At 36.1% G+C, this 16,625-nt stretch overlaps 1 protein-coding gene across 4 annotated transcripts in view; it reads right to left on the bottom strand.

The window, feature by feature from the left end:
• The window catches only part of cyth1a (cytohesin 1a), an 82,075-nt gene that overhangs the window by 40,475 nt on the left and 24,975 nt on the right, over window positions 1–16,625 (bottom strand). The window contains exon 1 of one of the 4 annotated variants that reach the window (XM_061974119.2): window positions 6,026–6,276. The exons of the other annotated variants lie outside the window; for them this stretch is intronic. Within the exon in view, the coding sequence (XP_061830103.1) occupies window positions 6,026–6,053 (28 nt within the window). The 5' untranslated portion in view covers window positions 6,054–6,276. Of the gene's footprint in view, window positions 1–6,025; window positions 6,277–16,625 lie in introns of those variants that run through there. 4 annotated transcript variants of the gene reach the window in all.

The raw sequence follows: 16,625 nt of genomic DNA, 5'->3' as shown, positions 1-16,625 counted from the left end.
GAAGGTCCTAACTTGTTTGACAGTTAAGTATTGTACACCTCGACCTGTGCCTACATGTTCAATATTAAAGTGCAACTTTGTCAAAACTTTATTTAGCTATTTCATGTATTGTTATGGTTGTGTATATTTATGTCCCCCTAGCTGACATCACACATTACTGGCAACAGACACACACACACACACACACACACACACACACACACACACACACAGCTCTCATATATATATACTTTATATGAAATTTGAATTAACTGCATCATGCCAGATGTTTAAAGTTTTTTTTTTTTTTTTAAGTAATGCTTTAAATACTTTCACTAGTAATTAATTACATGCATTAAAGAGTAATTCCGTTAGTAATTCAATTACTTTTTGTTTCATCTAAGGTTTAACTAATGAATTACTTTTTTAAAGTAATTTTCAGAACACAGCCTGTCAGACAGCATCATGAAGCAGTTGGCACAAGAGTGTTCCTGACTAAAATCTTTATGTGAATATGTTATAATAATGTTTACCTATAAAAACAACATTGTTATTTTGTGTTTTTAAAGAAGATTGGAGATTATATTTGACTTGCCTTCTATTATTTAATACTTTTTTTTAAATTATTATCTCAAAACACCTCTTAATGTACCAGTAGAGTGGAAAAACAAGTTGCCTCTATATTTAAGCTATTATCATTTATATCTAATTTATGACACCAAAAGACTACTAAAGTTTGCGAATAAATAGATATGATCAAAATAGTATCAATCTCACAGAGATTCCTGAGCCATTTTGAGAGTTAATAAGGAAGCTAGTCACGTGATCACCTGACGTCGCGCTAGGAACCGAAGATCCCTTCCCCATCAACAACAATGCTAATCAAGTAGACTTTGTGAGTGTCAACAACAATTACTTTGGGAATAAATTATGATCCAGGATCTTATAGTTTGGAGTCCGAACACAAAGAGGATGAGCAATACGTTTTAGAAAGCTGACTGCTACCCGGATGCAGCTTTATTGTAACATTAGCATCAGCAGCAGCATTGCTAAGTGCAACAAACTAACCACATTAAACCATAATAAAACAAACACTGACTGTAATATTTCTACTCTCACTGGGATGTCGACCGATGGCACGCTCACATAATTCCGTTTAGATGAAGATTCAATCACAATTCTCACAAAGGGTTCAAAAAAAGTGGCTGCAACAAGCGTCTTTTTCACCACCTTACGGATGTGAAAGTCGATAAGCCTGTCGGTTGGTTTGGTTCATTTTCAGGTCACGACATGTAAATGGCGTATCGATGGCACTTTCTGCATGATTTTAGACAGAGGAACCTCGATCTGTTGGCTCTACTGTTAGCTATTTATTTAAAAAGCATATGTGTTCTTGTCTTACATAAGGATTAGATGGTATTTTCACATACTTCACAGATCGTAAATACAATTGTATTTGGTTTAATGGATACAATGAAACACTTTTTTTTTCTTTTCCCTGAGGGAACTCTCTTGAAGGAATCAATAAAGTACAATCTATCAAATAAGCATATGAAGTCAACTTGTTTTTCCACTCTACTGGTACTTTAAGTTGGGATTCTTCTACGCAAAACCTAATTTTCTTACTTGCTGGTACCTGTTGTTGTGTATTTGGGATCCCCATTAGTACAGAAAATGTTATATCAAGGCATGGTGGAGATATTTTAGAATTGTAGAACTGTCTGTATTACTTTATTTACAATAAATACATCGATTATTGACGTATACCGTACTAATCGATTTTATAATCGTCCATGTCCGAATTGCGATGCATCTAAAAATCGATTGTTTCTCCCACCTCTAGTCAATAGAAATTTCCATTTATGGGTTAGTTTATGGGCCAAACTATATCGGGATATGAGTTTTGATCCATATCGCCCAGCCTCACACTTGAGTTAGCGACAGTACTAGCAGTTTAGGAATGTTCTCTGTGTTTAATTGAGTGTTGCAGTAGGCCTTATGATTACATTGTGTACCTTGTTTGAGTGTTAATAATACAATTGTGATATTTAATACATTTCATATTGCTCTTAATTTTTTTATGTGCTACTAACTTTTTTTATTTAGCAGCACCGGCGCTACAAGGGAAAAAGATAAGCGTACAGTCAGTCACAGGCCACATTAGAGTTGCGCGATTTAGACGATATATGATTTTTTTCAGCCGACGATAAAGGTAACAATTTTATTGTTGCATTGTGATAATGCATGTTGATGACACATTCTAGCTGTCTCCCAGAAATCTAACAGGAACAAAGGAACAAACGTGTCCTCAACACAAGTATCATAATCACTGAAAGACGAGGAATACTGTCACTGTACATGCTACATTACATACCGTTGGACAATATGCTAACCGCAAGCTACAGCTCTTGAATGTAAACAGAGGTGGGTGGATCGATACAAATTTAGACAGTAAGGATACCAAGTATAGTGTCTGACTGAGTATACAGTCCATAGTACAATCAATATTTATATTATCAAAAAATATTTAGTCATTCTTGTTATTGTATACAAAGTCAAAAAATAAGTCCCTGGTCACAGGCGGGCTTTAAGGGCAAAACCCAAATCATTTAAATCAGAGCCACCAGTAGAAAATAATTTCAATAGTAAATTAATACTCCCCCCAAAAAGGATTAACTCGCTGGAATAAAAAAGACAATATAACATACATCCATAAACGTGGACGCATGTGAAAAAGTGCAATATATTTATCTGTACAGTAATCTATTTATTTATTTATATATATTTATATATATTTATTTATTTTATATATATATTATATATATTATTTATATATATTTATTTATGTATATATGCACCATATTGCTTTTTATCCTGCACTACCATGAGCTTATGTAACGAAATTTCGTTTGTATCTGTGCTGTAAACTTCACATTTGAATGACAATAAAAAGGAAGTCTAAGTCTAATATTGTTACACTGCCATCCTGTGTTTTTGTCTGATAATAATTGTGATGAAAAATGTAATCATTCAATAATCTTGACATTTTTAAGTATTAGTTTCGCACTGGTATGGCAGATACTGACTGCCCGTTTACATACTTGGTATTGAATCAGTACCCAGATTTGTAGTATCGCCCGTGTAAAGTATCTAAACAACAGAAGAATAACTGTTTATTACAGAAGTGCAAATACAACCATTGTTACAACAGAAAATAACCAGTTATTTACAGTAAATTAGAAGTAGATTAATAATATTTCTGAGAAATTAATACAACCGCAAATGACGCAGTATGTTACAGCATACGTCAACAGCCAAATTAAAACCCGTTTGTAACCCGTTTTAAAATGGTTGTATTAACATTTGCTAAATATTTGATTGTCATCGCAGGAGGCTGCAATACATATTGTGATATAGTAGAACCATGTTGCAGCAGAAAATAACCAGTTATTAACAGTATATTAGCAAGTAGATTAATAAAATAGTTTTGAGAAAATAATACAACCACAAATGACGCAATATGTTACAGCAGGGGTGTCAAACTCATTTTAGATCGGGGGCCACATGAAGAAATATCTACTCCCAAGTGGTGTCTGGTAAAATCACTGCATGATAACTTAAAAATAAAGACAACTTCATATTGCTTCCTTTGTTCAAACAAAGGACAAGCACATTCTGAAAATGTACAAATTATAATGTTGTTTTTTTTACACTTACATGTTGCGGTTATTAGTATTCTATCTTTATGTGTCGTTATTTATACTTTTTGAACAAATGCTATGATAATGTTCATCAGTCAACTCATTGGTGTTAATTTTCAGTCTATCAAGATAAAAAAAAGTATATCAAAATCAAATTACAGGATGTTATTTATGTAGTTTGATAATTTTCCTCGAGTGGTGCCCTAATATCATGTGGTTTATTTTTTTGTCCAATTTTGTGACCAATACTGAAGAAACAAGTCCATGCCAGAAAACCAACAAATTTAGCTGAACTGCACCAATTTTGTCAAGAGGAGTGGTCAAAACCTCCACCAGAAGCTTGCCAGAAACTTGTGGAGGGCTACCAAAAGCGTCTTATTGCAGTGAAATGTGTCAAAGGACATGTAACCAAATATTAACATTGCTGTATGTATACTTTTGACCCAGCAGATTTGGTCACATTTTCAGTAGACCCATAATAAATTCATAAAATAACCAAACTTCATGAATGTTTTTTGTGACCAACAAGTATGTGCTCCAATCACTCTATCACAAAAACAATAAGAGTTGTAGAAATTATTGGAAACTCAAGACAGCCATGACATTATGTTCTTTACAAGTGTAAACTTTTGACCAAGACTGTATGTAGCATTATCTACAAAGATACAAAGAATTGCTCTTGCGACATCTAGTGGACACATTTAGAACAGTATGTGCTCCAATCACTCTATCACAAAAACAATAAGAGTTGTAGAAATGATTGGAAACTCAAGACAGCCATGACATTATGTTCTTTACAGGTGTAAACTTTTGACCAAGACTGTATGTAGCATAATCTACAAAGATACAAAGAATTGCTCTTGCGACATCTAGTGGACACATTTAGAACAGCAGATTCGTTAATTTAAAAATTTCGGCTCATTTTTATACTTTGCAAACTCATCCCGCGGGCCGGATAAAACCTGTTTGCGGGCCTGATCCGGCCGTACGTTTGACACCCCTGTGTTACACCATACATAAGCACTATAATTAGGGCCTTTGTAAACAATTTTGAAATGGTTCTATTATTTCCATACCAAATAACATACTGTCATTAGGCCATACCACCCATCCTTAGGCACATATACACAATCATTCACACACTACATTGCAGGAGGGTTGAGAAAAATACAACTATTTTACCTAGGGATATCCGATAATATCTGCCTGCCGAAATGATCGGCCGATAAATGCGTTAAAATGTAATATCGGAAATTATCGGTATCGTTTTTTTATTATCGGTATCGTTTTTTTAATGTTTTTATTTTTTTTTATTAAATCAACATAAAAAACACAAGATACACTTACAATTAGTGCACCAACCCAAAAAACCTCCCTCCCCCATTTACACTCATTCACACAAAAGGGTTGTTTCTTTCTGTTATTAATATTCTGGTTCCTACATTATATATCAATATATATCAATACAGTCTGCAAGGGATACAGTCCGTAAGCACACATGATTGTGCGTGCTGCTGGTCCACTAATAGTACTAAGCTTTAACAGTTAATTTTACTAATTTGCATTAATTACTAGTTTCTATGTAACTGTTTTATATTGTTTTACTTTCTTTTTCATTCAAGAAAATGTTTTTAATTTATTTATCTTATTTTATTAATTTTTTTTAAAAGTACCTTATCTTCACCATACCTGGTTGTCCAAATTAGGCATAATAATGTGTTAATTCCACGACTGCATATATCGGTTGATATCGGTATCGGTAATTAAAGAGTTGGACAATATCGAAATATCGGATATGGGCAAAAAGCCATTATCGGACATCCCTAATTTTACCTTATTTTAAGTTATATAGATTTTTAGTTCCTACATTTAGGGAGTGAACTCCCTCCACAAAATCAAATTTTGTATCTTCTTGTATGATGAGAGGTTTAATGTACTACACTTTGAAAACCGCTCATATTCATGCTATAACTCGCCTGCAAGACAAAATCCTGGTCAACAAATGTGTAGAATGCTGACAAAGGAGGATTAAATGGCTGCTCTTCACACCTGTTGCTGCTGAGTGTGCACTAAACAAGAGGGGATGTACAACGGCACATCCTGCAAGACAAAAATCAGGCCCAAATATGTTCAACGCGTTGACTTAAATAACATAAGTGGGCAGGTTATGTTAGTTTGTTGACCTTTTGTTCTAACGCTAAAAAAGTCGTCATAAAGACTAACAATAACTACAAAAACAGTTATTACACAATTTTAGATCGTTATTAACAGGATAATAGTAACAATGTGGGCAACATTCAGGTAAATGCGACGCGTTCCAACATGATTTCCTGAGTTTCACTCACCTACGCCATCTTCAGACTTTAACACCATGCTGTCCGTTGGAGTCCGACAAAGTTTAAGAAGCCTTTCAAAGTGTCCGAGGTTTGACCAAAAAGCCCGGTTATAATAGCTCGACTTTTCTGACGGTTTAATTGGGGGGTTGTTGTTGTTTTCTCGGTACAGAAAGGCACGGTAGGCGTCAGCTCAAGGGAGAGGTTTCGTTGAGAAGCTTCGCCAGCGAGACGTCAGTCCTGACTGCGCGCTGGTCTCTGTCAAACAGGCGGAATAACACAACGACGTTTCCGCTCTTTCCTTTCACATTAAAAGTTCGCACAAACTTGAAGGACAAGCGTGTAAAAAAAACTGTCTTTGATGGTCACACACAAAAAAAAAAACGCCAGCCGCATTTTTAATGTAATGTTATATAAATATTTTTAAAGACAAATCGACCTGTCAACCCTTTATTTATTGAATCAAAAATACTGAAATTCCAAGACATAGTGAATTTGCAAACAGCTAAATTATACACAAAGCAAACTATAATCTGCTACCCAAGAATATACAACAGTTCTTCTCAACAAAAGAGAAGTATAATCTTAGAGAAAAATGTAGTTTAAAACATTTGTACGCACGTACAACACTTAAGACCTTCAGTATATCAGTATGTGGAATTCAATTATGGAATGGATTAAGCAAATAAATCAAACAATGTACTAATATGATCCCCTTCAAGAAACTCTTCAAACTTAAAGTGTTTACAAAGTACAAAGAAGAAGAACAATGATAAAAATTCTGAATTTATCTCATCATTCCATTCTTTTTCAAGATAATCTTACTCATAGATAGATAGATAGATAGATAGATAGATAGATAGATAGATAGATAGATAGTACTTTATTGATTCCTTCAGGAGAGTTCCCTCAAGAAAATTTGAATTCCAGCAGCAGTGTACAGAATTGAGATCGAATTTAAAAAGTAAAAAGTAAATCATGGGGGTATAAATGGAAACAAAATAGAAAAATATTACAATAAGAATAAAAATAAAAAGCAACAATGAGAATAAAAATATAACAGTAAAATAAGAATATAACAAGAGAAATTAGGCAGTAGTGACCATGTTATCTCACCATATGAAATATAACTTACTTCACCAATTATTATGTATTTATTTATACATTTTTATTATTATTACCGTATTTTTCGGAGTATAAGTTGCACCGGAGAATAAGTCGCACCTGCCGAAAATGCATAATAAAGAAGGAAAAAAAAACATATATAAGTCGCATTTTTTGGGGAAATTTATTTGATAAAACCCAACACCAAAAATAGACATTTGAAAGGCAATTTAAAATAAATAAAGAACAGGCTGAATAAGTGTACGTTATATGACGCATAAATAACCGACTGAGAACGTGCCTGGTATGTTAACGTAACATATTATGGTAAGAGTCATTCAAATAACTATAACATATAGAACATGCTATACGTTTACCAAACAATCTGTCACTCCTAATCACTAAATCCCATGAAATCTTATACGTCTAGTCTCTTACGTGAATGAGCTAAATAATATTATTTGATATTTTACGGTAATGTGTTAATAATTTCACACATAAGTCGCTCCTGAGTATAAGTCGCGTTACGGGTATTTAGTTTTGATTAAGTAACACTATGAAAAAACCTGCGACTTATAGTCCGAAAAATACGGTACTTATGGAGTATATTGTGAATACATTGAGAACAGGAAGTGAACAAAAGTTTTAGCAACTGCTATGTAAAAGAAAAGGGGTAGGATTAACTCCTTTTCGAACATGTTCAATAGAGAAACTGGAAATTGGGATGTATCATGTTGTATGCATGCATGTTCCAAATAAACTCAAACTCAACTCAACTCAACCTACACATGAGCAAGTAAAGGAATTGACAAATACCCAAGTTAAACATTGGTGGTCCAAGAGAAGCTTTGAACGGTTGAAATCAATTGTATCCCATATTTGTTACATTATTTAACATATTTGACAATCAGCATGATTTTGTTACAGTCCACTTGTTTTATCAATATGCTGAAGATTAGTGTATTAAACAATTTTAACATCATTAAAACATACATCTAAAAACCTTACTACAATTTCAATTACAACAGGTATTTGAACACAAGATTTTCTGCTTTGCAAGACAAGTAAGAATGACGCGCACGAGAGCCACTGGGAGTCTAGCGAAAACCAGGGGTGCCCTTTATGTTGATCGCGAGCTACTGGTCGATCAGTCAATCGCCAGCCAGGCATTAAAAAATAGATCTAAAAATTAGCATTAATCAATCTTCACCAAGACGTCACTTCCGTCACTTCATTGACATCCATGGCAACCGAGGGTCTTGTGAGATGACAAGCTCATTATTATGAGAAAATGACCGACAGGAAGGCGAGAAACACCTCTTATTTCAACACACTTGCCCCGTACCTGCCGTCAAAACTCTAAAGGCCGACTGCACAGTTCCTATCTTCACAATAAAAGTGCTGCTTCATCCTGCCTGCGCTAACAAAATAAGAGTCTCAGAAAGCTGGCGTGCACAAGCTAGTAAGCTACGGAGTTTGCTGCCAATGTATTTCTTGTAAAGTGTATAAAAAGGAGTATGGAAGCTGGACAACCACTTTCATGTGGTATTGGACAGAAGAGAGGACTTTTTTTTCTCCTCCATTTGAAAATGCGGACGCTATCATCACGACTGTCTGATTCCAATCAATGCAAGTCATCAGAATCAGGTAATACACCAACTTATATTATTGTCTTCATGAAATAAATGAATCTATATGTGTTAAACATGCTTGTATTATCATTAAACACCTTTAAGTTGTTGACAAAAACATCTCTTTCATAAATAAATAAATCACTTGAGGGCAAACAAATCTAATTTGGTGTGCAGTTTAAACAAGGCTTAAGACTTCTTTTGTTTGTTTGATATTGTCATTACTGCCACAAGTGGTGGAAAAGAGTATTACCCATACGGCCCACAGCTGCGAAACAGATATTTTTGGTCGGCGCATGCGGTCCAACAATGGTTAAGAAACACTGATCTACCGCATGGTGATATACGGCGCACACAATGTCCTACACATTTGCAGTCATTTGGTTTTTGTCACTTAAAAAAATACTAAGGACATGACCTCGGTGTCCTCAATGGTAGTTACGGCCATGCACCAGAGGGCCGCCTCATGCTAAATTGGGGCCCTAAGCAGAATTTGATCTGGAAGCACTTCCATATTAAATTGTCACATTACCACCAACTGAGTCACAGGTCCACATGGATAAATGTTTATAAAAATAAATGTTTTTTTATTAAGCATCTTTGCTAATGCAAAACAAAACATCATTACAGGTATTTAGTTTTGATTAAGCAACACTATGATCAATCAAATTTGAAACTTGACAGCCCTAATTTGAATATGTTAGTCCAATATACAGTACAGGCCAAAAGTTTGGACACACCTTCCTAATCAATGTGTTTTTTCTTTATTTTCATAACTATTTACATTGAAAAATGGTCAGTGAAGGCATCAAAACTATGAATGAACACATGTGGAGTTATGTACTTAACAAAAAAGGTGAAATAACTGAAAACATGTTTTATATTTTAGTTTCTTCAAAATAGCCACCCTTTGCTTTGATTACTGCTTTGCACACTCTTGGCATTCTCTCGATGAGCTTCAAGAGGTAGTCACCTGAAATGGTTTTCACTTCACAGGTGTGCCTTATCGGGGTTGAATAGTGGAATTTCTTGCTTTATCAATAGGATTGGGACCATCAGTTGTGTTGTGAATGAGAAGGTGTGTCCAAACTTTTGGCCTGTACTGTATATTTATTTGTGCTGCTGTATCCAAGTAATGGTTGCCTACACAGTAGGGCTGGGCGATATGTCGAGTTTGTAAGATATATCGATATATTTTTAAACAAGATATGAATTAAGAAAATATCGTAATATCGATATAATTTATTTCACGTTAAAATGACCAAACGCCGCTTATTTGTTGCGTTCCTTGTTCTCCCCCGCTCCACGGGATACTAAACACCTCCCCTTCCTCCTTCCAAGACGTGCTTGCACGTATAAGAACATCCATGATTGGTTGGTTGTTTACTAAGATGAGTCACGATTGGTTGACATTACGCCATTCAGAGGCAACGTAGGGCGGGTCATGGAACCAGGAAAGGATATCACAACAGACATCCTAAATGACGATGAGAGAGTTGTAGAATAGAAGAGGGATTTCTAAACAACAAGACCGTAGTCGCACAATTAAGTCAAGTCACTCACTCGGTGCTGACCACAGACATATAGTCTAGTAGGACCACAGAACCGTACGTGTGTGACAGTCCGTTACATCGTCGACTGGGAATTAAAAAGTGCCTGCCTGCAAATTTATTTTTTATCTGAGTTTGATACATTTTGTATTATTTGCACAGCTATGTTATTTATTATATGTAGAAATAATATGTTTCTATTTTATTTATACATTCTTCGTTTTTCTATTTTATTAATGTTATGTAATTCTGTGCTACTAAAACAGTTTCTTTTCTGGGCTGTCAATACCCATCTTGACTAACTGGGTGAATAAAAGTGCCACTGACTGTTTACAGTACAGTTGTCATTCGAGATGTCCGATAATGGCTTTTTTGCCGATATTCCGATATTGTCCAACTCTTAATTACCGATATCAACCGATACCTATACATACAGTCGTGGAATTAACACATTATTATGCCTAATTTTGTTGTGATGCCCCGCTGGATGCATTAAACAATGTAACAAGGTTTTCAAAAATAAATCAACACATGTTATGGAAAAAAATGCCAACATGGCATTTATTATTGAAGTCACAAAGTGCATTATTTTTTTTAACATGCCTCAAAACAGCAGCTTGGAATTTGGGACTTGCTCTCCCTGAGACAGCATGAGAAGGTTGAGGTGGGCGGGGTTGGGGGGGCGGGGTTGAGTTGGGGGTAGCGGGGGGGGTATATTGTAGCGTCCCGGAAGAGTTAGTGCTACAAGGGGTTCTGGGTATTTGTTCTGTTGTGTTTATGTTGTGTTACGGTGCGGATGTTCTCCCGACATGTGTTTGTCATTCTTGTTTGGTGTGGGTTCACAGTGTGGCGCATATTTGTAACAGTGTTAAAGTTGTTTATACGGCCACCCTCAGTGTGACCTGTATGGCTGTTGACCAAGTACGTCTTGCATTCACTTGTGTGTGTGTGAAAAGCCATTGGGCCGGCACGCAAAGGCAGTGCCTTTAAGGCACGCCCCCAATAGTGTTGTCTGGGTGGAAATCGGGAGAATTTCGGGAGGTGCACTGAAATTCGGGAATCTCCCAGGAAAATCTAGGAGACGCAACTGCTCTGTACTTCTCCCTACGTCCGTGTACCACTCTGTACAGCGGCGTTTTAAAAAGTCATATATTTTACTTTTTGAAACCGATACCGATAATTTCCGATATTACATTTTAAAGCATTTATCCGCCGATAATATCGGCAGTCCGATATTATCGGACATCTCTAGTTGTCATTCACTTCAATTTCACTGAATATCATTAAAAAAATATCTTTATATAAATATTTTCACCGAAAAATATATCGAGATATATATCGAATATCAAGTTTAAATAAAAATATATCGAGATATACTTTTTCGTCCATATCAGCCTATTAAACAGCAATATTAAAATAAACAACTTTGAAAATTATTTGCTGCTCTTATTTTGAGAAAGACACACCACCTTTCCTGGTGACTCTTCTTCACTGCCTCTCCACCTTGCTTTTTTTTTTTTTTAAGTCTTGTGTCTTCTCTCACACAAAGGGGAGGGACAGCTGGGTGGGGGCAGGGAGAGTGATTGACACATGCAGCAGATCACTTCTGCCAGCACTTTTTTCTTTCTCTTTTGGCTCTTTTTGCTTCACCACATCCGTGTTGTGAGCAGCAAGTGTGTGTTCCTGTGCAGGGGGAGCTCATACTAAACATGCATGTTTTTTTTTTTTGGTCGAAAAATACAGTCGCTTATTAAGAACATGGAAGAACCAGAAAGGGCTGAGCTTGTTCCAGCCTGCTCGTGAAAGACAGAAGGCAGGAATGCTGCCTAAACACTTCCTGCTTTCATGCACTACGCGTCCACAGAATTGCATCGGGTGATCGATTGTATCAAACACTCCATTGTTGCAGTGGTAGAGACACTGAGCAGACTTCATCTTGAAGGGTTTAACTTTATGCTTTGTGAATGCTTCACTTGTCTGGCTGACAATGCAGCCAGTGTCCAGGAAGTGAAATGCTAGATTGGAAACGATGCCAACGAGGCTGCGTGACCTTTTGTTGACATTGTGACGCGCACACGTAAACCGACCGGATTGTTTGCCCTTTTTCCAAGCATCTTAATCAAAAAACACACCCTGTATAAAACAGATGAAAGATACAGAGTTCTCCTTTTGGGAGTATTAATAGATGATAAAATGAACTGGAAATCTCATATACAAACTATACAACATAAGGTGGCAAAAAACATTTCAATAATGAATACAGCAAAATACGTCCTGGGCCAAAAATCACTTCATATTCTCTACTGCTCGCTAGTGTTACCATATCTGAGTTATTGTGCAGAAATATGGGGAAATAACTACAAATGTGCGCTACATTCGTTAACCGTGTTACAAAAAAGATCAATTGGACTGATACATAATGTTGGGTATAGAGAACATACAAACACTTTATTTATTGAGTCAAAAATATTAAAGTTTGATGATTTGGTAAAATTGCAAACAGCTAAAATAATGTACAAAGCAAACTATGTCAGGACTTGGACTATGGCGTGGTTTGTTCTCCCGTGGTGCAAATGATTTGGACCAGACATGGCGTGAAGGTGAAGACATATTTAATTTTAACACTCAAAAAAAAGAAACAAACAAAAGGCGCTCACAGTGGAGGTACAAAACTTGGCTATAAACACAAAACTTGCACTAAGGCAGAAACTATGAACAATGAAACAAAAACACTAACTGTGGCATTAATAAACAAAAACTTACTTGGACGTGGCATGAAGTGCGCAGAGGTAAACAGATTGTGACGGGTATGAATCCGGGATGTCGCCAGAAAGACAAACTGAAAACAATGAACTTAAATACTACAGACATGATTAACTAAAACAGGTGCGTGACGTGACAGGTGAAAACTAATGGGTTGCTATGGTGACAAACAAGAGTGCACAATGAGTGGAACAGGTGAAACTAATGGGTAACCATGGAAACAAGACAAGGGAGTGAAAAGCCAGAAACTAAAGAGTCCAATAACTAAACAAAACAAAACATGACTAAAACAAAACATGATTACACAGACATGACAAACTATAACCTGCTACCAAAGAATGTACAACAATTCTTCTCAACTAAAGAGGAGGAATATAACCTTAGAGGAAAATCTCATTTAAAACATTTGTATGCACGTACAACACTTAGAACCTTTAGCATATCAGTATGTGGAATTAAATTATGGAATGGATTAAGTAATGAAGTTAAACATTGTACAGATATTATCCAGTTTAAGAGGTTGTTCAAATTAATAGTACTTACAAAGTGCAAAGAAGAATTATGAGAATTACTTTCAACTATGGCTGCAACTAACGATTAATTTGATAATCGATTAATCTGTCGATAATTACTTCGATTAATCGATTAATAATCGGATAAAAAAGACAAACTATATTTCTATCCTTTCCAGTATTTTATTGAAAAAAAAACCAGCTTACTGGCACCATACTTACTTTGATTATTGTTTCTCAGCAGTTTATAAATAAAGGTTTATAAAAAAAAAAAAGAAACAATTTTAAAAAAAGAAAAAAATTGCCTCTCCGCATGCGCATAGCATAGATCCCACGAATCGATGACTAAATCGGCAACTATTTTTATAATCGATTTTAATCGATTTAATCGATTAATTGGCGTGACACAGCCCTACTTTCAACCTTATTGAAAATAAGATATTCTTCATCTCAGTATGTTAATAATGACTGAATTAATTAATTACATATTACAAAACTGTTGTATATACTTATTCACAGATGTCATTCTATTATAAAAAGGTCAGTAAATGATGTATATATTTGTAAACGCTCTGAAGTGGGAAAGGGGTAGGATTAAATAAGCTTTGCTTCTTCTTACTCTTTTTCGGACATGATGTAAAGTGAATGATATGAAATTGTGTGATAAATTATGCTGTAAGTGTGTTCATGTTCGAAATAAACTAAAGAAAGAAAGAAAAGAAAGAAAGAAAAAAACAACATCCCACAAACTGCTGCACCATTAACCGACATCGAATCGACATTGAGGTTTTAGTTAGAGCGAATACGTAACCGCAAGAGGCTGAGGTTGCGTTTTAAGTGACGGACATGTTCTGAGTGACAGAGATGTCCGCCACTCAGAATTGTTGAGCTTCACGTTTCAGCGTCTCTCGCTCAAAACAGGGAGAAAGACATCTCACTCTGTGCACCGCTCTCAGCACGTTTATTTAACAGTAGAAATAACTGAACACAGTGTAATGGAGGTATTATTGTAGAAAATGTATTTGTAAACGTGGATCTCAATTTTTGGGTGTGTAATCCAATCTGTGTGTGTCTGTATATCAATATGTGTGTGTAGTCAGAGCGTGTGTGTCTTAAGTTGTCTTTCCGTATTATGATTTGTCTGTGTGTAAAAAAATTCTGTCTGTCCGTATTTTAATAGGTGTGTGTATGTAAAAAAAAAATGAGCGTATTTAAACATTTGGTTAGCAGGAACTTTTAATTGGCTGTCTTTTGACACGGGACTCTTGCAACACTTCTGCCGTGTACGACTTGTTCTCTGTACAGCAATGTGAACGCGTACCGTATTTTCCGGACTATAAGGCGCGATTAAAATACTTTCATTTTCTCAAAACTCAACAGTGCGCCTTATAACCCAGTGTGCCTAATGTACGGAATAATTTTGGTTGTGCTTACCGACCTGGAAGCTATTTTATTTGGTACATGGTGAAATGATAAGTGTGACCAGTAGATGGCAATCACACAAGAGATACGTGTAGACTGCAATATGATGGCGGTCACACATAAGAGATACATGTAGACTGCAATATGACTCAAGTAAACAATACCAACATTTTATATGATCCATTGAAAATATAGAACATTACACACGGCGCCCAAAAATCTATCAAAATGTTTTAGTACGACTTTGGTAAGCTATGAAGCCGCACCATTTGATGGATTGTATGTACTGTGCTTCAACATACGAGTATTATCATATAGTGTTTATAAGGTAAGACATTATATGGCGTTTTGTTTCGCAATATTATGCATAAGCAACTTGTCTTACCTTTTAGTACCTGCTGATGTGTATTTGGGATCTGCATTATCGATAAGCTTTATCTTTTTCTCTTATCTTCTTGTTATGTGACATTCATCCTTCGCTGTTGCCATTTCTAATATAAAGTAGTGTAAAGTTATTTACTTATACCTGTCAGTAAACTCGCCATGAAAGCGCTAAAACATACCGGTGTAGTGAGTTTACATTATTCACCCAAGGAACTTTAGTTATTAGAGAGTTCCAGTCGGACGGTTTTTCACGGGACACATTTGTTATTGCACTAGTGAGCTGCGGGTGAGGAGATGCAGCTCCGTTATTGATTTAAGTAAAGTCTGAATGTCATTCAAACAGCTAAATCTTTTGTCACTTCTTCCACTCCCGTCCTTGCATGCTACACCGCTACAACAAAGATGACGGGGAGAAGACACTGCCAAAGGTGAGCCACATAAATAAGAGTGCCCACAAAACTGCGCATGCTGAAGCGACTGTCAGAGAGCGACTTGAAGATGGTCTGTAAAACGTAATCTATGCAACATTTTGGCCAAAGAACCACCATTACATGTTATGTAGACCACAAGATAGTGTTTTCAATTCAGAAAAAAATATTAATAAGTGAAGTGAATTACATATATATAGCGCTTTTTCTCAAGTGACTCAAAGCGCTTTACATTGTGAAACGCAATATCTAAGTTACATTTAAACCAGTGTGGGTGGCACTGGGAGCAGGTGGGTAAAGTGTCTTGCCCAAGGACACAACGGCAGTGACTAGGATGACGGAAGTGGGGATTGAACCTGCAACCCTCAAGTTGCTGACACGGTCGCTCTACCAACCGAGCTATACCGCCCCAATAATGCTACCCCTTTAATGCAACCAATAATCCGGTGCGCCTTTTGTATGAAAATAGACCTGACTAGACCCACTCATCGGCAGTGCGCCTTATAATCCAGTGCACCCTATGGTCCGGAAAATACGGTAACTGTAACTCCCACATGCCTTTCCTTATACTCACCAGTAGTCGGCGCCTTGCAGCTGCTCACACTTGTGTTGCAGTTGGAGCCAAGAACAATGGGCATTTTGTCACATGCTGTGAATGAAATCTCATGTTTTGTGGTCAGAAGTATTTTGTATTCAAATAAGTGATCACGTATTGACAAAGAGGCTGAAATGATAGTGTTTAGTCCGCCCTATGTTAACTCGAATGTGACTAATCTTCACTCATACAGTACATGCATTCCAAGATCCGATTTTGGAAC

The sequence above is a fragment of the Nerophis lumbriciformis genome, linkage group LG22 (genome assembly GCF_033978685.3).
Source record: "Nerophis lumbriciformis linkage group LG22, RoL_Nlum_v2.1, whole genome shotgun sequence".
In the NCBI taxonomy this organism is placed as follows: Eukaryota; Metazoa; Chordata; class Actinopteri; order Syngnathiformes; family Syngnathidae; genus Nerophis; species Nerophis lumbriciformis.
This window is presented reverse-complemented; position numbering and strand designations above follow the sequence as displayed.